This window comes from Cadophora gregata (assembly GCF_030347475.1).
Source record: "Cadophora gregata isolate MNR1 chromosome Unknown scaffold_13, whole genome shotgun sequence".
Lineage (NCBI taxonomy): Eukaryota > Fungi > Ascomycota > Leotiomycetes > Helotiales > Ploettnerulaceae > Cadophora > Cadophora gregata.
The window spans coordinates 794,025-813,028 of NW_026695936.1; the positions used below are offsets into that span (position 1 = coordinate 794,025).

A 19,004-nucleotide genomic window follows, 5' to 3' on the forward strand; every position below is an offset into this window, starting at 1 on the left:
ACTTTCGTTCGCCTTAGATCCCTTAAGATACTAGATCCTTAGATCCTTAGATCTATTTTCCTATAAAGGGATCTAAGGATCTAGGGATCTATTACGTGACCTATTATCTACTATGATCTTAGTAACTATTACTACTGAAGTATAAGTGTACTATAGTACTACTCGCTTATCCTGTATTATTCCCTAGCTAGTACTACCCTATCGATAATCCTGTTCCCTCGTTAGTACTAATGCCCCTATAGTACTACTGATAGTTTTATTATCATATAGGTGCTAACTGAACCGTAGCGCCAAGGGGTCCGTAACAGTCTATAGTAAAAGTCGGTGAGTCGGCGTTATTTACCGAAGAATCACGCTAAACTGAAGAATGGCTTATAATTTGAACAGAATAAAACAGAACTAGGCAGTTAGTAATAATTCTGGAGACACCGAAATGATTCGGAAAATGCCGGTTTAGATCATGTCTTATGCTGATGGAATTGGGTAAAAGGAGGCACTAGAGAGCGCCATATCTTTAGGGACGTTCTCCCCAACTCAGCCTTACCACCAGATGGGTTGCTGGGGTAGGATGGACAAGGTCCTGTCATTGGTCCGTTTTGCAGCCACCGACATCCCTTCTTACATCAACCTAAACCCCCGCTTCAAACTGATACATCCTTAGGAATCAACACACAGAACTCCCTTCGCCATTCGGTCAAGATAGCACCGCCATCCTCTCACCGGCTATTCGTCTCGAGAAGAATGCAGAAACCTGATTCTTCCCACGATTCGGCAGTCTATTACCAGTGCGTAGCCAACAAGAATCCCGCTACCAATCTGTGTGTTTGCCTTGTCCAAGGCGCACTGCGTCTATAAAGTGCACTTTTATATGCACTTTTGTTACCAAAGGGCATTTACTACCCTGGTAATAACATTACATTCCGAGCTCTCCCGATTGAACAATAGCCGACGACTAGGAAGCTCCAAAGTGCACTTTGCTGTCCTAGACGCGTGGAAGCGACTCAAGTTCGCTGCAAGAGCACTAGCTATCCAATCGTCTGCCTTCGACTGTCAAATTTATGATATGTTCTCTTGCTCTGACGATAGTCTTGTCATCGGGCCGGATGGTGAAAGCTCCCAGTGGACTGTAGAGGACACAGTGTTGACCTCAGCCTCCTCCATACTGCCCACGATGAAACCTGGTGCAGAAGGGCAGAATCAGGATCGTGAGATCTTTGCAGACCGGTCAAAATGAGCCGCCGAGAGTATGGCTACATAATCCGCCACAACCCGTCTATTTCGCTGCATCTCTTTGCAACATTTCCTCCCTCGTTATCTCTTCTCTCTGGAAGTGTATCAAAGGTTGCATCACACGTTCCTGCAGTTGTCGTTCAAGCATCAGTCCCAAACAAATCAAGTAAGAAAGACCGAGAAACCTCTACATTCAAGCCCCCTCGAGTCCTGGAGAGTAAAGGGTTCTCATAGCTGGACATTCTTCAGTACTCTCGGTTTACTTCAAGGCAAAGTCTGGATCGTGCTCCTTGACATTTTCTTTAGCTATGGCGTCGGAAGATGGCAGATCGCTTACTCCAGCCTCCAACCTTCCACCTCATTCGACACAGCTTTCGTTTACAGTGGAAGAACTGTCCCACGAGATAGAGCAGGTTCTTATGTCTGAGAAAGGATCCGATGAAAATCCTAGTAGACATGTCAAAGTCGAGATGAGTCCGTCTATCTACGTAACTGTTCATCAGATATCTGAAGGACACGCCTCGTATGGTGTGACGACCATGCCATGTCAGGATAAGGATATGGAGCTGATGGAGGCGGAACCTCACGATGGGGATAGCATTGTCATCGCATCTAAGTCAGAATATAACAAAACAACTCACCAAGGCGCAGAGTTCGATAAAACCGATGAATTACTTCTCGAGGAAAGTGAAGGAGACTTCTGGACGGATGCGTGTCTGGACACTGAATATTACTATTCTTCATATAAAGACCTACTCGCATGCAATGGTATGTCCTTCACTCTCTCAGATCTTGAAGTAAAGCTGATTGTATCTACAGGCAGCTTCACACTTCCTCTGGACAACCTGATTGGCTTCATTGACGGAGAGACATGGTTGACGACAGCGACTATCTGTGACGAAGATCAAGATGCTTTGCATGCAGCTTTGGCAGAGACTTCTTGGATTTAAAGGCTTGAAACTTAGATACTCAGCAGCCTAGTGATGGTGTTTTGTATGGGGGACTTCACCTTTGAATGAACAGCAGCAGACCGTTTCCAATGGTGTATCTCATCTGAAATCTCGGCAAACAGTCTACAGTCTCTGCCACAATAACAGTTCGATATTAATGTTAACACACCAACCTACTCTCGATCATAGATTAATTCCTTGGGATAGAGAATGAATATATCGAGACCAATTTGATGGAATAAAAAAAAGAAAGAGTTGTGTGAGCATTTGCAGAAGGACGACGTCCAGGAGGGGTAAATGTACACCTGACTGCCTGTGTGGCTAAGCTGCAGAGATATGGATGCGTGATTATATACCAAGCATGACTGGTCACATCGAAAAGAGAGGTGGCTTGAAAGTGAAGTGCTTTCGAAGTTGTAATGCTATATGGTGTTGGAGGAAAGTTCAGTGGGAAAGGGGGAGGCATTTAGTGATGTGCTGAACACTGAGCTGAATGTTTCTAGCTTTGAGACAGTTGCAAGAGTAAAGGACATGGTTTCAGAATTCTGAGCGAGTTGTTGATTTTCATGTACGCAAACGCTTCATAGGAAATGGTGCCAGGGTGAGGTTCCTATTTTTCGTTCAGGAAGCCTAAGCTAATGAGTGGCAGAGCTCTCGCTAAGTGGCAAACAGAGGCAAGTCAAACTGACGTCCAGCACATTCTGGCTCATCTAAAAGAAAGCTTCAGGTTTTAAGTAAACATTACCAGGTTGCTGCTATCCTAGTAAAATAATTAACCTCATCAACCTTTTTACTGTACAGACCTGAAAATAGAGGAAGCCTTGGTCAATGATTCATAGATTCACCTTATTGCCACTGGATATCTGACAAATCCTTTGCAAAAGGCCAACAAGGCGCACCTTTGTTGTGTTCTTTATTTTTCCAACGTGTGGCTGTGACGTGGTTGTCTGATTCATCCATCGCATCGCGTCGCAACGAACAAACTCGATTCAACCAACAAGCCTCGGCGCGCCTTCTTGTCTTGAACGCCCCTCCATCTCCCACAACAGAACACTTCCAGACGTCGCAGGCAACGTAAGTCTTCAAGATGTTGAAGATCTGGTCTATGGTAAGTGGTTTGACATTCTCTGCGCAAGTGCCTCACCCGCTTGTGCCATCCAGAAACTGTTGATCTTGCGCTGATAACTATACAGAAGCAGAAGCAGCAGCAAGATGCGAACGCAGATGCTGCTGCAGGTAACAAGAGGAAGAAGGTAACAGCTGCGCAACTTCGAGTGCAGAAAGGTATTGCCCATCCAAGAAATCTATATCGATGCACCTCATACTGATCGTGTGCCTAGATCTATCCGAACTCTCCTTACCTAGCACCATGAAGACCGATTTCCCAGACCCCGACGATACCCTTAACTTCACACTCACTATTGAACCGGACGAGGGCATGTACAAAGGTGGCAGATTTCATTTCACATTTGCAATCAGCCAGGGCTTTCCCCATGAGGCGCCGAAGGTTAAATGCACACAGAAGATTTATCACCCCAACATTGACCTGGAGGGGAATGTCTGCCTGAATATTTTGCGAGAGGACTGGAAGCCGGTTCTGAATCTGCAATCCGTGGTCGTTGGTCTTCAGGTATGTGACTCCCAGCCCTAAGGGCGTATTGAAGGTATACTTGCTAAATGGGTCTACAGTTCCTCTTCCTAGAGCCCAACGCCTCGGACCCCTTGAACAAAGAAGCCGCAGAGGACTTACGGTCCAACAGAGAAGGATTCAAGCGCAACGTTCGATCGGCTATGGGAGGCGGAGCTGTCAAGAACCAGTCCTTCGACAGAGTCTTGAAGGTGTAGGGACGGTATCAGGGCGGGCCATGGAGGACACAGGCATTCATCTACATCTAGACACTGCACGTCTTGATGAGCGAGCATTCTTTGGGCATATTGAGGCGTTCATATTTGGAGGCCTGGGAGTAAATACAGGTTGTCTCGTGCGTTTCTGAAGCGTAGATAGTATACAGCCATTCTGAATCAGAGGGCTCTTTTTGAAGGCGATTTCATTTTATATGTATGAATTCACGCTCTATAAACCGAATCGACGCTCCAAGCTGTCCTTGCAACATACACATTTACATAAATCCATAATTAGCTGCCTCTGAAGATTTTCATCTCCATATAATATCCCTACCCATATAAATACCCCTCGTTATGGATCTCCTCGTAATCGCCTGGGCTCTCCACAATCTGCACAGCTGGCACAGGCCAAGCCCAGACTTGCTCTCCACTCGGCTTGGTTCCGTTGTCGGAAGAGCTCGAAATTTTGCTAAAGAGTCATTCCTCAAAACACAAACAACCTGCACCTTCTTCTCTCTCTTCACCACAACTCCACTCAATCATACAAAATGGCCTCCCGCACATTCTCCAGAGCTCTTCGCTCCCCATTGGCAAAGCAATTAAGTGCTCCAGCCCGTCGCACCTTCGTTTCTGCCCTCAATGCCTCTGCCAGACCTACTGCTGCCCGCGCAGCTGTTGCGTCTGCTCAGCAGGTCAGAGGTGTAAAGACCATTGATTTTGCCGGTGTTAAGGAGGATGTCTACGGTATGCATTGTCCAGTTTGCCTTTAGATTCAGACGCTGACAATTTCTCCAGAGAGAGCTGACTGGCCTCCTGCCAAACTCCAAGTTTGTTTCACCTCACACCGCACATTCGAACTATATACTGATTTCTGAGTAGGAGTTCTTCAAGAACGACACAATGGCAATTATCGGATACGGCTCCCAGGGCCACGCGCAGTCCTTGAACATGCGTGATCAAGGTCTTAACGTCGTGGTCGGTGTACGAAAGAACGGACAATCGTGGAAGGATGCTCAACAAGATGGCTGGGTTCCTGGAAAGACTCTCTTCGAGGTCGACGAGGCTATCTCCAAGGGTACCATCATCATGAACTTGCTTTCTGATGCTGCCCAAAGCGAGACCTGGCCAGCAATCAAGCCCCAGATCACCAAGGGAAAGGTGCGCTGCGTCGAACAAAGTTTAATTGGCCCAAGCTGACTCAATCAGACCCTCTACTTCTCTCACGGTTTCTCCCCAGTGTTCAAGGACCAAACCAAGGTCGATGTTCCAACTGATGTCGATGTCATCCTCGTTGCTCCCAAGGGATCCGGCCGTACCGTCCGAACTCTCTTCCGCGAGGGACGTGGTATCAACTCCTCCATCGCCGTCTTCCAAGATGTTACCGGCAAGGCCAAGGAGAAGGCAATTGCTCTCGGTGTCGGTGTTGGCAGTGGTTACCTCTACGAGACCACCTTCGAGAAGGAGGTCTACTCCGACTTGTACGGTGAGCGTGGTTGCTTGATGGGCGGTATCCACGGTATGTTCCTTGCACAATACGAGGTTCTCCGTGAGCAAGGCCACAGCCCCAGCGAGGCTTTCAACGAGACCGTCGAGGAGGCTACTCAATCTTTGTACCCATTGATTGGCGCAAACGGCATGGACTGGATGTACGAGGCCTGCTCTACCACCGCCCGTCGTGGTGCCATTGACTGGAGCGGAAAGTTCAAGGATGCTTTGAAGCCAGTCTTCAATGATCTGTATGACTCTGTGAAGACCGGAAAGGAGACCGAGCGATCCCTTACTTTCAACTCCCAACCCGATTACCGTGAGAAGTATGAGGCAGAGATGAAGGAGATCCGTGATTTGGAGATCTGGAGAGCAGGAAAGGCCGTTCGGTAAGAATCAACATTGTCATTGCGTTTATCCAAAGCTAACTCATATAGCTCCCTCCGCCCCGAAAACCAGAAGTAAAGTTGATATTTGCGCGACACATGGGGCTGGTATTTTTTTTCTGACATGGGCGTGGAACTCTGGCGAACTGTACAATACTCTCCTGCTACGGAGATTTATGGTCTCTGGAATTGCGAAAAGTTTATTATACCTACTTGCAAGCATTGTTCTAACTGCTCTTCAATTGCGATGACACCAATTTCTTGTTGGCCGTGTATGCTTGCTCATTTTCTATCCGTAACCGGGACACATTTCCCCGAGTCCCAAGGGACTAAGTGGATACTGACATGAAGCTTCTAGATTTATCTGCTTCTTAGTATACTGTCTCACTTACACTCAACACTACATACTTCACATATTTTACTTCTCAAGTCCTACCTTAAAAGTCACTTCCTTTACACCAGTTCTAATACTAATAAGATGGCTGACCCCACCAAATCCCCACCACTAACACGGCCCTCCGTCATCGCCGCCCATGGTCTCATTCGAGAGCACATCCACTATACACCAGTCCTCACAAACACAACACTCAATGACCTCGCATCAACACCTCAATCCGCTGCCGCTCTAGCAGATACGCCATGGGCAGGTCAGACGCCAGCGAACTCGAAGCTGCGCTTCTACTTCAAATGTGAGAACCTGCAAAAGGTCGGCGCCTTCAAGGTGCGGGGTGCGTTCCATGCCTTGAAGAGGTTGATGGCTGAGGAGGGCTGGGAGCAAGGCGGCGGTAGGGAGAAGGGTGTTGTTACACATAGTTCTGGTAGGATTTCTTTCAGTCCGTCTGCTGTATTAGTCACTCGAGTGTGCGACAATGACTGCTCAGACATACTTAAACAGAAGACCAATTGACTAATAGACCCTCCACAGGAAACCATGCCCAAGCTCTCGCACTCGCCGCCCGAACCATGGGCATCCCGGCTCACATTGTAATGCCTACAATTTCTACTCCCTCCAAAATAGCAGCTACAAAAGGCTACGGCGCAAAAGTGATATTCAGCGGGAGCACAAGCACAGAGCGTGAAGCAGTAGTTGCAGAGGTAGTGAAAGACACAGGGGCACGCTTGGTCCCTCCATACGACCACCCGGATATCATGCTCGGCCAAGGAACACTGGGTATAGAGCTACAAGAGCAAGCCGAAAAGATCATTGCTGCAGAGGCAGGCAAATCAGGAAAAGGTCTCAATGCAATTATTGCCCCTTGCGGAGGTGGTGGCATGCTATCCGGCACAGCACTCAGTTGCGAAGGAACAGGCATATTCGTCTTTGGCGCCGAACCCGGATTCCAAGGCGGCGACGACTGTAAACGTGGCTTGGAGCAAGGGAAGCGCATCGAGACTGTCAAGACCCTCACCATCGCCGACGGACTTCGCACGCCGGTAGGAGCATACCCCTGGACAGTCATCCATGATCGCAAACTGGTCAGGCAGATATTTAGTGTGACGGAGGAGCAGATTAAGAGGGCACTGAGGCTGGTGCTTGAGAGAATGAAGGTCTTTGTGGAACCGAGTGCGGTGGTTGGGCTGGCAGTTGCGTTGTATAATGAGGACTTCAGGAGGTTGGTTGAGAAAGAAGGGGGTGCGGAGGGGTGGGATTTGGGGGTTGTGTTTAGTGGGGGGAATACCAGTGTGGAGTTTCTATCGAAGCTGTATGCTGTCAGTGAGACTGAGGCGGAGAGGCAGGGTGGAGTGGTTGGCATGGATGGGAAGAAGACTGTAGAGAATGTCGCTGGGTGAATTCATTGCTAGACTAATATCGAAGTCAACTTGATACGTTCTCAAAAGTTTACCGGTTTGAGATTGGATGACTCAAGAGTCACATCTTGGCTTTCAAGGCAACATGATGCGTGTGTGGACGATAACCAACTCTTGAGCAGACACTAGCTAAGCGCACAGTGAACTATACCTTAATAATACAGTGCACAGTAATTGTGGACTAAATTCACAGTAAATGAGCAATGTTCATGTAGGAAATAGACCGCATCTGTTTGTTGACATGCCTTTCGCTTAGCAACACTTTTCATCCAGCCTCGTTGTCTATCCGGACAAGTACACGTAACCTTTCCCCAAGAATGATCTTCATCCGTCCAAATCAGGGGCATTCACCTTAAGTATATCTCCTGGTGACCCTTACGAGAAAATCATCATTCGGATTCGATATCCCTGCAGCACCAGCATGCTCCTTAGGTTCCTCAGGTACCTTCCACCGCATTTCTGCTTCTGATCCCGACTCGAACTTCTCACTGACAGGTTCAATGCTATAGTCTCTCAACACCGTCGCAATGAAGAGAACTACAACTTGCTTGGCAATAAATCGCCCGGGACAGTGCATATGCCCACCACCAAATGGATAGAATCCCTTAGGGGTTTTGAAACCCTCCTTCAGCCATCGCTGTTCATCAAAATCCTGCGCATCGTCACCCCAAATGAGTGGCGAGAGGTGTACGAATGAAAATGGACCTATCAAACGGTCACCTATGTTGATTGTCTTGTCTCCAATTACAGCAGGTGACTCGCAAGTGCGGACGACCGAGGAGCTCGTGTAAAGCCTGAGGGCTTCGTGCCACGTCGCTGTGAGAGCCGGACAGTTGTTCATGAGGTGGCTAATGGAGAAACTTTTTGTGGTTGGATCAAAAGCCAGGTTTGTTTCCTCACGTATCTTTTGAGTTAATACTGGCGAGCAGAGGATATGCGCCAGTGCCCAGAACAGTAGCCGTGGCGGGTTGAGGTGGATACCCCACAGCATAACAATAGCAGCTGCTCCAGCATCGTGAGCTGTTAAACCTATCTTCCGTTGATTGGATTGCATAGTATCGAAAAGCCAATTGAGGTTTGGACGGTGTATCGGATCGAAAGCGAAGTACTTCATCAAGACTTGTACCAAGACTTCCTCAGCCTCCAACATGTCTTTCGACAAGATCTTCGGGTGACCATAAGGTATTTTCCAGCTGAGATCTTCCCAGTCGAGATAGTGCTGTACGAAATCCGGATCGATATCAAAAATCTTCGGGCCTAAGAAAGCCTTCGTTCCTGCGCCTGCGAGCACGTATCTTCCCCTTTTGAAGAGGCTGATCAATTCGCCCAAGTTCTTGGATCCTGTGGCAGCGACTCGTGGATGGGCGAGAAATATAGGCACAAGCCCCTTAATATTCTCTCTAAAGAGCTCAGAAGCAGCTTCCATTTTCGGTCCAGGCTGCAAGGCTTCCTTCATCCAGTTTTCCTGTAGACTGACCAATCGCCGTTTGGCAGGATTCTCCTTGACAAAGTGCGGAGCATCGCTATCACTGCCCTTCCATAGCTTGGCGGGATTCTCTTCAAATGCTAGGCTATAATGCGAAGGTGAGATCCCAAGTCCTTTGACGATGCCTATCATGTACTCGTCGAAGGTGAAAGATTTTGGGTCGTTCCATATGGTTTTAATGTCGTTAGGAGATCTGATTACGATGACTTTCTTTCCGCTGATGAGCAGCGCGAACGGAAAATGCCCAGGGAAGTACTTGCTAATGTGGTCATAAATATACATCTTTCTCGATTTGGAGGCAAATAAAGGATATGTTGACTCACTTGCCGTCTTCTAAGAGTTGCACACGATTCCAAAGCCACGACAGAGTATGACCAATGACGGGAAGTGCATATGGCAGTACCAGAGGGTTATGAGGCCGTAGCTTGGGTATGACAGTGAAGGCCCACATACGCCACGAAATCCAGAGTACTAGAATACCAATTGCCAGTGACTTCACGTCGAGTGCTTTTAGGGAGAAGTAAAATTGTGCCAGACTGGTGTTGAGACTTTGAGCCAACATATTGAAGGATCAGTGGGTGATCGAAATTAGTGTGAATACGATGACTTAGAGAGTAAGTGATATAAATGGCACGACCATATATCCTCTGGTACAAGCGATTGAGCCTGTTTTCGATTATTTGCTCCAGTCAGAGGCTTGAGAAACACGAGGAATGTTGTAGGTGAGATTTTGTTGTCCTTTCGTCCCGTACCTTACCATTGTTTGCAGTGTAACAACTATCCCAGTCATGAGCCATCACATACACCCTTGTACTCAAGTAGAATCACATAATTCGAGTGCTTCTTACACATTTGCGTTCCCGCTCCGTTCAAACCAACACTGCCAAGGGCCTGGAACGGCTTGTAGTGTTGGAGCTCCATTTGTGTCGCGCGTTGGTATTGTTCCAGGGTCCACAAAGAATTTGAATGTTGGCAAGGCTGAAGCAAAAGAAAATGGGAGCCCCAACTTGACAGAAGTCCGCATTCCTGGAATTATTGTCATGTTCGGGCTGTAGAGGGTGCCTTCCATCTTCGGTGGCATTTACAGGGTTATGATACAAGCCATTGAGCTGGCTGCAACCCTGAAGAGCGGCGGAATTTTGGGGATGGAATGCAGAAGTGAATGATATTTTCATATTTTCAGTTTTAATAAGTGAAGCTACCGTCATCTTTCCTTTCATATGGTCAAGTTCGGCTCCACAGCCACTAATCGCTCGTCACCCACACTTTCAATCACAAACACCATGATGCTATTCCCATTCACTTCTTCGCTTATTTCACTAGCTCATAACATTCCTACTTCTCCGAGTTCAAATACTCTATATAACGTCTTACGGTCTCCCAGAAGTTCTCTCTTCAATTACCACAGACCACCGCCACCGCCACCACATTGTCGGACGTGGACTGGAGAGCCTTTGGCACTGGTTCGACCAGACCATAGTTCTGAGAATGGCCAACAGAGTCCGGTTAATTCCACAATGAAAAGGACATATCTAACTCAACAGTCGGCTCCATTATCGTCCAGTGCTTGGACGGGTTTTCGTCAATACTCTACCGATCGGCTGAAAGCCGGACGTAAGCCACACTAGACGTACTGTACGCCTCGTCTTCACGTTTCAAATAAGCCATAGATTCATTAATTTTAGCACGTATTCAATGCAATTGTCTGAATATCTTGGGCCAGAAATTGATCAAGAGTTTCGAGTAGAGATGGGACGATGCCTGCGATTGTTTACATGGTACTCGCTTAGCTTCTGCGTGGCGACTAAGTGGCCCCTCAAGATAGTAACAGAGACCAAACTTCGCTGCCCCTTTTTCTGTAACCTTAGTCAACTTCTATGGTTGATAAATTCCATCAGATCACAATTATTGCCAACTATATCTTACTCTCGGATCTCCGGATGAGCACGGGCTTGGACCGTACTATCGTACGAGAATGGATGAGCTGAGAAAGTCTACACGATACAGACTTTAGATTATCATTTTGATCCAATTGATTGTCTCTATACTTCATTTCTGGGACAAGAATCACCCCGATCGCGATTTCATCCCCATCCATGCTGGTCCATCTGCACGCCATCGGACCAGCTCGCTTCGCTCGCCAAAGCACACTGCTGAATCAGCACCAGCACTCCACCAAACCCGCACCCACGCCATGCCAAAACCCATGATCGCCGAAAACCTGTTCTATTCTTCTCCGAATCCCATTCGCATCGGCCATAACATTCATACTGGGGTGGCATGACGACGGGTCGCACAAGCGTGCTATTTGCTGTTTGCGTTCGATATTTTGGCTTTGTAAGCTGGATTTCCTTACCTTGCGTGCTGGGCTTGTCAATTTGGACATGGACCCAGCTACTACTCGGGAACGGCCGCATATCTTCCTGCATTTTGTTCTGTTCTTCTGATTTTGACTTGTCGGCGATAGCTGGGATCCATGATGTCCGTGTCCGATTTCGAGCGAAGCATGGCGAGGGGTCGTGGAAGAAAGTTTGGGGAAGATACTGCAGTGGATTGAACTATGACGGCGTTATAAGGTTCGAGTGGAGTGGAATTTTCTTGGGTTCCACTGTATCGACTCTTAAAAGTATATATGTCGGAGAAGTCTCCTCCAAAGCTGCTCGTTCAGAACACAGCATTACCTCATATCAGTATTACATCTAGCTACTCATTCAAGCAATTCCTACATAACTTTTGTATCGTTTTTATCTTTTCAAGAAATATAATCTTGCATCAACTCTGCAACCTCATAACATTATCCATAATGCCATCCTCTCACACACAACAAGGCCCTAAAACCGGCACCGGCAAAACCGTACTCATCACAGGTGGTTCTGGCTATGTCGCAGCTCACGTCCTCAACTCTTTCCTTTCACGAGGGTACCATGTCCGTACCACAGTTCGCAGTCAATCCTCTGCAGAAAAAATCAAGCAGTCACACAAGAAATACATCGATCAGCTATCTTTCGCCATCGTGGAAGATGTGGCGACTCCGGGTGCTCACGATGAAGCTGTAAAGGGTGTAGACGGTGTGATACATACCGCTTCTCCTTTCGTAAGTACTTACTTTTGCTTCGCCATCCTCTATCAGTCTCAACCCCTCTCCTTCTCGCCTCTTTGCTACCTCGCTATCGTAACCGAAATCCATGACACGTCAAGTCAACAAAACAAACCACTTACTGACATCCAACCCAGCAAATGACCGTCACCTCCAACAAAACCGACCTCCTCGACCCCGCCATAAACGGCACCCTCTCCCTCCTAACCTCCATCCAAGCCCACAATCCGCACATCAAGCGCGTCCTCATCACCTCCTCTTTCGCCGCCATCCTCGACCTCAGCCTCGGTACCCGCCCAGGCTACACTTACACCGAATCCGACTGGAACCCCATCAGCTACACCGAAGCCGCTGATCAAAAGACCCCCGGCCCAGTAGCCTACTGCGCATCCAAGACATTCGCCGAGCGCGCAGCTTTTGATTTCGTGAAGGAGAAGAAGCCCAATTTCGAAATCACGTCCGTGTGTCCACCGATGGTGTACGGTCCCGCAGCACACACCGTGTCCAGCCTTTCGAATCTGAATACCTCATCAGCAGATATCTACAGACTGATGAACGGGTCTACAAAGTCAGTGCCAGAAACTTCATTCTATGCATTCGTAGATGTCCGTGATCTTGGAGAGGCGCATGTCCTCGCTTATGAGAGTGAGAAGGCAGCTGGACAGAGGTATCTGATTGCGAGTGGCGGGTATACGTATCAGCAGGTGTGCGATGTTATTAGGAAGGGATTTCCGGAGAAGAGAGAGTTGGTTCCTGAAGGGGAGGAGGGTAGTGCGTTCCCTGATGTTTATGGTATTGATAATGGGAAGGTGAGGAGAGAGTTGGGATTGGAGTTTAGGGGGTTGGAGGAGTCGATTGGGGATATGGTGAGGGAGTTTATTGAGATTGAGAAGCGGGTTGGTGCCTAATCGTTGGGCTCAGAAGGCTGTATGTATTAATTATTTGTACCTCCATTGAAGCGATTCGTGTTTGTCGTGTTTGTTCTGCACACTGCCTTTCTCCCACTCTTAAAAAAGTGGTATCTTTGAGTGGTTCGTCAATCGTTCATTCTATCCCTGAGTTAATCAAGGCTCGATATCTTCATAGAGATGTGTAGACTTTTAGGCCAAATTTCTCATAAACGCCGCTGTTGAAAGATGCAATGCCTGCACGTTGAATGTGCTCCCCGGTACTTCCCCTTCGCCAATGCTGTTAAGAGCCGCAATATGATCAACGCCAAACCCAGGAAGTTCTATAGATGACTAGGGAAACTAGAGCTATTCCTCATCGTCTAGAATAGCCCGTCGATCTCGCCGGTCTCCGTGTCCACATCAACGTTGAGGTATCCGGGAGCTGTTGGAAGACCTGGGATGGTCTGGATATCGGCAGCTAGGGCATACCTACTTGATGTTAGTACTTATTCGTGACTGGTTAGATGTCAACCTACAGATATCCTGCTCCGGCCGCCAGCCTCACGTCTCTGATTGGGACAGTGAAGCCAGTTGGCGCACCCTTAAGATTAGGGTCATGGGACAAAGAGTATTGCGTCTTAGCAATACAGATTGGCAAGTTGCCAAAACCTTGCTTGGTGTAGGTATCAACTTTCTTCTGGGCAACCTCACTGAACTCAACCTTATCTGCTCCATACATCTGCTTGCCAATCGCCTCAATACGTGTCTGAACATCGCCGTCCAGGCTGTACAGAAGCTTGAAGTTGTTCTCCTTCTCACTGGCAGCAATAACACCGTTGGCGATGTCAACGGCACCCTTTCCACCCTCGGCCCAGTGGTTAGCTGGGATGGCATCTTCAGCACCGGCGGCAATCGATTCCTGGCGGATGACTTCGATTTCGGCATCGGTGTCAGTCTCAAACTTGTTGATGGCAACAACCACAGGAACACCGTATGTCTTAGCGTTCGATATATGCTTCTTGAGGTTGACACATCCTGCGCGGAGAATCTCAATATTCTCTTCACGGTAGACCTTGTCGAGCGCAGCTCCAGGGGCAATAGGAGGACCACCTCCATGCACCTTCAGAGCTCGGACCGTGGCGACAATGACAACAACGTCAGGCACCAGACCGGATGATCGGCACTTGATGTTGAAGAACCTCTCACCTCCCATGGTAAAATCAAACCCAGCTTCAGTGATGACGAAACCGGCCTTCTCATTGTGGTTCTCATCCGGCTCGGTACCAGCAAGCTTCAGTGCAAGCTTGTCGGCTAGAACTGAACTGGCTCCAATACTGATGTTTGCGAATGGTCCAGCGTGGACGAACACCGGGGTACCTTCCAATGTCTGCATAATATTGGGCTTGATAGCATCCTTCATCAAAGCAGTAAGAGCACCACCAGCACCAATATCATCGCAGGTGACGGGGTCACCAGCTTTGGAAGAACCAATGACCATCCTACCGAGACGTTCTCTCATGTCATTTAGATCACTGCTCAAGGCGAGAATAGCCATACATTCACTGGCAACGGAAATATCAAATCCCGTCTGCCGAGTCTGTCCCTTCTCGGTGGCAGCAGTACCAACAGTGATTCCCCTCAAGTGACGGTCATTGACATCCAACACACGTCTCCACGTGATTGTGGATGGATCGATATCCAATCTGGCAAATCGATGGATTTCATCCTCCGTAAGCTCATTTGGGTCGGTCTTGGTGATACCAAGCTTCTTGAGACGGCGGAACATGATGGGTTGGAACTCACGCTTGCCCTTCTTTGCTGGGACAAGACGCTTGTAAAGAGCTCCATCGCTTTGTGTGTTCTCATGGAATATTCTAGTTTCAATCGCAGCAGCCAAAAGGTTATTTGCAGCAGTTATGGCGTGAATATCGCCAGTGAGATGAAGATTGAATTCATCCATGGGAATAACCTGACTGTACCCGCCTCCAGCAGCTCCTCCCTTAATGCCAAAAGTTGGTCCTTGACTGGGTTGGCGAACGTTTGCGAAAGCAATGCGATTCAAGTGAGCACCAAGAGCTTGAGCAATACCCATAGTTGTAGTGGATTTGCCCTCACCAAGTGGGGTGGGAGTGATACCAGTAACGACAACATATTTGCCATTACGACGATGCTCCAGTCGCTTGAGAAGACTCAGGTCCACCTTTCCCTTATATGCACCGTATGGCTCAAGTTCATGGCCAGCGATACCAGTTTCCTTGGCAATACGGGTGATCTGTTTTGGGCGTTGTGCTCTAGAGATAGCAATATCTGAAGGCACCGGAGTCTGAAGCTTGAGAGGCAAAGGCAGGATGGATCTGCTCCTTTGCTTCTCGGAATAGTGCGCAGCCGAGTCCACAACATTCTGTAGTAACATGGCAACAGTCATTGGGCCAACTCCACCTGGGACAGGAGTGATGAAAGAGGCGACTTCGGAAGCAGATGCGAAATCCACGTCACCAACGAGTCTCTGGCCAGACTTCTTCGTCTCATCTGGGATAAAGTTGGTTCCAACATCAATAACCACTGCTCCTGGCTTCAACCATTCGCCCTTGACAAAGTTTGCCTTGCCAATTGCTGCTACAAGAACATCTGCCTTCTTGATGTGATCCTCAAGACCTGCTGTTTTCGAGTGGCAGACCGTGACAGTTGCGTCAGCGTTCTTGAGAAGATAGCTGACAGGGCTTCCAACAATGTCACTGCGTCCTAGAACAACGGCATTCTTTCCCTTCAGATCAATCCCACTTTCCTGAAGCAAGACCATGACACCTTTGGGAGTGCATGGGGTGAACAATGGTCGTCCTCCCCGTTTGGCAAGCTCGCCAATATTGTTTGCGCCGAATCCATCAACATCCTTCTCGTCTGCAACAGCTGACGTGACCGCGTATTCAGAGATGTGTTTTGGGACAGGTAGCTGCACCAGAATTCCGTGGACGGTGGTATCATAATTCAAACGGGTGATGTCCTCGAGTAATTCGGCCTCTGAAACAGTTTCGGGGTATTGGATGAGTTCACAATCAATGCTAGCCTGATGTTGAATTAGTGGGAGATTATATATGGCATGTGAAGGGAAATGTTTACCTCCTCGGCAGCCTTCAACTTCATGCGAACATAAGTAGCTACACGGGTTAGTCCACAATACCAAAATGAGTTTTAGTGACATGACATACTTGAGTCAGAGCGATCCCCAACTAAAGATGATTAGCATTACCCTGCAGACGTTTGTGTGCCAGACATACCTTGGATGATCTTGAGCGAAGGCTTGTACCTCGGGTTGACCTTCTGGGTGCTCTCGATTTCTGCATGGAGCCTCTCACGGATCTTTTTGGCAATGGCAGTGCCATCAATCTTGGAAGCCGTCATCGCAGGTAGAGCGCTGGAGAATGCCCGAGATTGTGAGGTGTGAGGAGTTGATAAAGAAGAAGAAGAAGAAGTTGCAGCGGAGGTGGGGGTGAGAAACCCAAGCGATCGACAGACACGAGGATTTTGACCCCGCGATTTTAACGTGTTCCTGGCTGGAGACGAGGCTGAAGGACTGCAATTGGAGAACGAACGCACTGCACAAGTCCGGACTAACGGGCGCCGAGGTGATAGAACTGATGCGTGTGTTTGTGAGTGCGAATTGGCTCGATCTTTGTTTGCTAATGGCAGAGAGAGCGAAGAGTAGAGTTCGGATTTGGGCGTGGACGTGGGCGTGGGCGTGGGCGTGGGCGTGGGCGTGGTGCAAGTGGACGAGAAATAATAGGATCTCGTCTGTAACTGGAAGGCGCACAACACCGCACTATCACATCCACATCCACTGCTACAGCTACTGATACCACTCCCAAAGCTGTGCCACTGCGACTGCAGAGAGGCATAGGCATGGGCATGGGCATGGGCTCGCCTGAACATGCCGGGATAGGATTTTGATTTTCCTGGGACTGGGACCGCACAGCGATGACTCTGAAAAATGAGCAACTGCACCTGGTCGAAAAGAATGACTGCGCACTTGAAGGAGCGGACAGGACCAGGACCCCAGGCCGAACTGAGAAGTAGTGTAAGTAGAATACAAAGAAAAGTGAGTAACAGAAAGACAAATGAGTCAAGATCTAAGTGCCCAGTCCTTATCCCGTTACGCGTGGACCGGCTCCAGGATGAATTTCGTCCTCCAGGATTCTGATGGTCCTGGTGGTCCATTTCTTCCAATTTTCTGCTTAGCGCAGGCGGGGCATCTGATTGGCTGAGTCAACCACACATTTTCCCACGGTTCGCTTTGGCGACAAGTGTGAGCGCCAGGCGAGGCAAGTGGCATCGCGAACTTTTTAAAAGAGCGCTCTCCTCCCCCGCAGTCTTCTATCTTCAGTGCAAGGAATCCTGAACATACTGAGCCGCCAAAATGAGACCAACCTTGCTTCAAGGACATGTAAGTGTCGCCGTCCAAATCCGGGAAAAAAAATTGTACTGCGACCTCTTCTGACTTGTTACCCCACTACAGGAGCGGGCTCTTACCCAGATCAAGTAGGCAAAACAACCTCGAAGACACGGCGCATGGACTTGATATTGATGCGTTATACAGATACAATAGAGATGGTGACATCATCTTTTCGACTGCGAAGGATCAGCACATCTGCGCCTGGTTCGCACACAACGGCGAGCGCCTCGGAACATATCACGGCCACCAGGGAGCACTCTGGACTGTTGATGTTGACCCAACCAGCACGGTCATCGCAAGTGGTGCTGCCGACAACACAGTCCGGTTATGGGACATCCGATCGGGAAAGTGTCTGAAGGTCTGGAACTTTGACACCGCTGTTAAGAGAGTTGAGTTCAACGAGGACGGCACACAACTATTGGCTGTTACGGAAAAGCGCATGGGTTTCTTGGGCACGATCGTTGTTCTGGATATTAAGGTCGACATTGAGGCTGAGCAGTCTGATGAGAAGGCTATGGTAATTACTTGTGAGGAGAGTAAGGCTACCGTTGCAGGATGGAGCTACCTCTCGAAGTACATTATTGCGGGACACGAGGATGGATCAGTCTCGCAATATGATGCTAAGGTAAACACATGCACGTATCAGGATGGCAAGACAAGGTTAACACTCTCTAGTCCGGAGAGCAACTTGACAACATTCAAGTCCACGAAATCGATTTGCAAGTAACCGACCTCCAATGGTCACCAGACCGCACATACTTCATCACCGCCTCAAAAGACAAGACTGCAAAGCTCATCAATGCCGCCGACCTCCAAGTTATGAAGACCTACGTAGCCGACACCCCTCTCAACAGTGCCTCAATCACACCCAACAAGGATTTCGTTATCCTTGGAGGAGGACAGGCCGCTATGGATGTTACCACCACCAACACCAGACAGGGTAAATTCGAAGCGCGTTTCTACCACAAGGTTTTCGAGGAGGAGATCGGCAGAGTCCGCGGCCATTTCGGACCTTTGAGTAAGCTCCCCTGATCCCAAAGATGACACTTGTTACCCTTCTTAGTATACTAACAAACCACCGTAGACACCGTTGCAGCCGACCCTACCGGAAAGGGCTACGCAAGCGGCGGTGAAGACGGCTACGTCCGCGTACACCAGTTCGACAAGGCCTACTTCGACTTCACATACGAAGTTGAGAGGCAAGCTCGGGCAGCTGGACAGTTGTAAGGGGTGTGCATTCGTTGGTTCGGTATTGGCTTACTTGCTTGCGTCGGAAACCGGGTGGGTTGTGCATTTTCAGGCGTTTTAGGGATCCATCCTTGTAACGGGGCCAGGGCACCAAAAGGGCTTGTTTGTAGTAGAATTAAACGACTCTCTTG

At 48.6% G+C, this 19,004-nt stretch overlaps 8 protein-coding genes across 8 annotated transcripts; 6 read left to right on the forward strand and 2 right to left on the reverse strand.

Moving 5' to 3' along the window:
• Nucleotides 1-1,538: 1,538 nt before the first annotated feature.
• Nucleotides 1,539-2,180, forward strand: ONS95_003730 (uncharacterized protein; the record flags this gene model as incomplete). Its single annotated transcript, XM_058497052.1, has 2 exons — nt 1,539-1,998; nt 2,050-2,180. The coding sequence occupies 2 exons, from the start codon at nt 1,539-1,541 to the stop codon at nt 2,178-2,180; spliced, it is 591 nt and encodes a 196-aa protein (XP_058352995.1).
• Nucleotides 2,181-3,267: 1,087 nt separating this feature from the next.
• UBC12 (NEDD8-conjugating protein ubc12) lies at nt 3,268-4,025 on the forward strand (the record flags this gene model as incomplete). Its single annotated transcript, XM_058497053.1, has 4 exons — nt 3,268-3,288; nt 3,374-3,464; nt 3,521-3,810; nt 3,870-4,025. The coding sequence occupies 4 exons, from the start codon at nt 3,268-3,270 to the stop codon at nt 4,023-4,025; spliced, it is 558 nt and encodes a 185-aa protein (XP_058352996.1).
• Nucleotides 4,026-4,573: 548 nt separating this feature from the next.
• Nucleotides 4,574-5,975, forward strand: ILV5 (Bifunctional acetohydroxyacid reductoisomerase; the record flags this gene model as incomplete). The annotated part of the gene is made up of 5 exons (XM_058497054.1): nt 4,574-4,769; nt 4,821-4,852; nt 4,905-5,183; nt 5,232-5,899; nt 5,948-5,975. 5 exons carry the CDS (start codon nt 4,574-4,576, stop codon nt 5,973-5,975), a joined length of 1,203 nt encoding a protein of 400 aa, XP_058352997.1.
• Nucleotides 5,976-6,374: 399 nt separating this feature from the next.
• Nucleotides 6,375-7,930, forward strand: ONS95_003733 (uncharacterized protein; the record flags this gene model as incomplete). The annotated part of the gene is made up of 2 exons (XM_058497055.1): nt 6,375-6,714; nt 6,822-7,930. 2 exons carry the CDS (start codon nt 6,375-6,377, stop codon nt 7,685-7,687), a joined length of 1,206 nt encoding a protein of 401 aa, XP_058352998.1. The 3' UTR covers nt 7,688-7,930.
• On the reverse strand, nt 7,921-9,753 carry ONS95_003734 (uncharacterized protein; the record flags this gene model as incomplete). The annotated part of the gene is made up of 2 exons (XM_058497056.1): nt 7,921-9,450; nt 9,515-9,753. The coding sequence occupies 2 exons, from the start codon at nt 9,751-9,753 to the stop codon at nt 8,058-8,060; spliced, it is 1,632 nt and encodes a 543-aa protein (XP_058352999.1). The 3' UTR covers nt 7,921-8,057.
• Nucleotides 9,754-10,392: 639 nt separating this feature from the next.
• Nucleotides 10,393-13,196, forward strand: GRE2_2 (methylglyoxal reductase (NADPH-dependent) gre2; the record flags this gene model as incomplete). The annotated part of the gene is made up of 2 exons (XM_058497057.1): nt 10,393-12,285; nt 12,426-13,196. Exons 1-2 carry the CDS (start codon nt 11,824-11,826, stop codon nt 13,194-13,196), a joined length of 1,233 nt encoding a protein of 410 aa, XP_058353000.1. The 5' UTR covers nt 10,393-11,823.
• A 362-nt stretch (nt 13,197-13,558) lies between these two features.
• Nucleotides 13,559-16,577, reverse strand: ADE3 (tetrahydrofolate synthase; the record flags this gene model as incomplete). Its single annotated transcript, XM_058497058.1, has 5 exons — nt 13,559-13,667; nt 13,715-16,242; nt 16,296-16,333; nt 16,385-16,405; nt 16,454-16,577. 5 exons carry the CDS (start codon nt 16,575-16,577, stop codon nt 13,559-13,561), a joined length of 2,820 nt encoding a protein of 939 aa, XP_058353001.1.
• A 1,012-nt stretch (nt 16,578-17,589) lies between these two features.
• TIF34 (translation initiation factor eIF3 subunit) lies at nt 17,590-18,852 on the forward strand (the record flags this gene model as incomplete). The annotated part of the gene is made up of 5 exons (XM_058497059.1): nt 17,590-17,616; nt 17,689-17,711; nt 17,770-18,250; nt 18,301-18,643; nt 18,710-18,852. 5 exons carry the CDS (start codon nt 17,590-17,592, stop codon nt 18,850-18,852), a joined length of 1,017 nt encoding a protein of 338 aa, XP_058353002.1.
• Between the last annotated feature and the right edge of the window lie 152 nt (nt 18,853-19,004).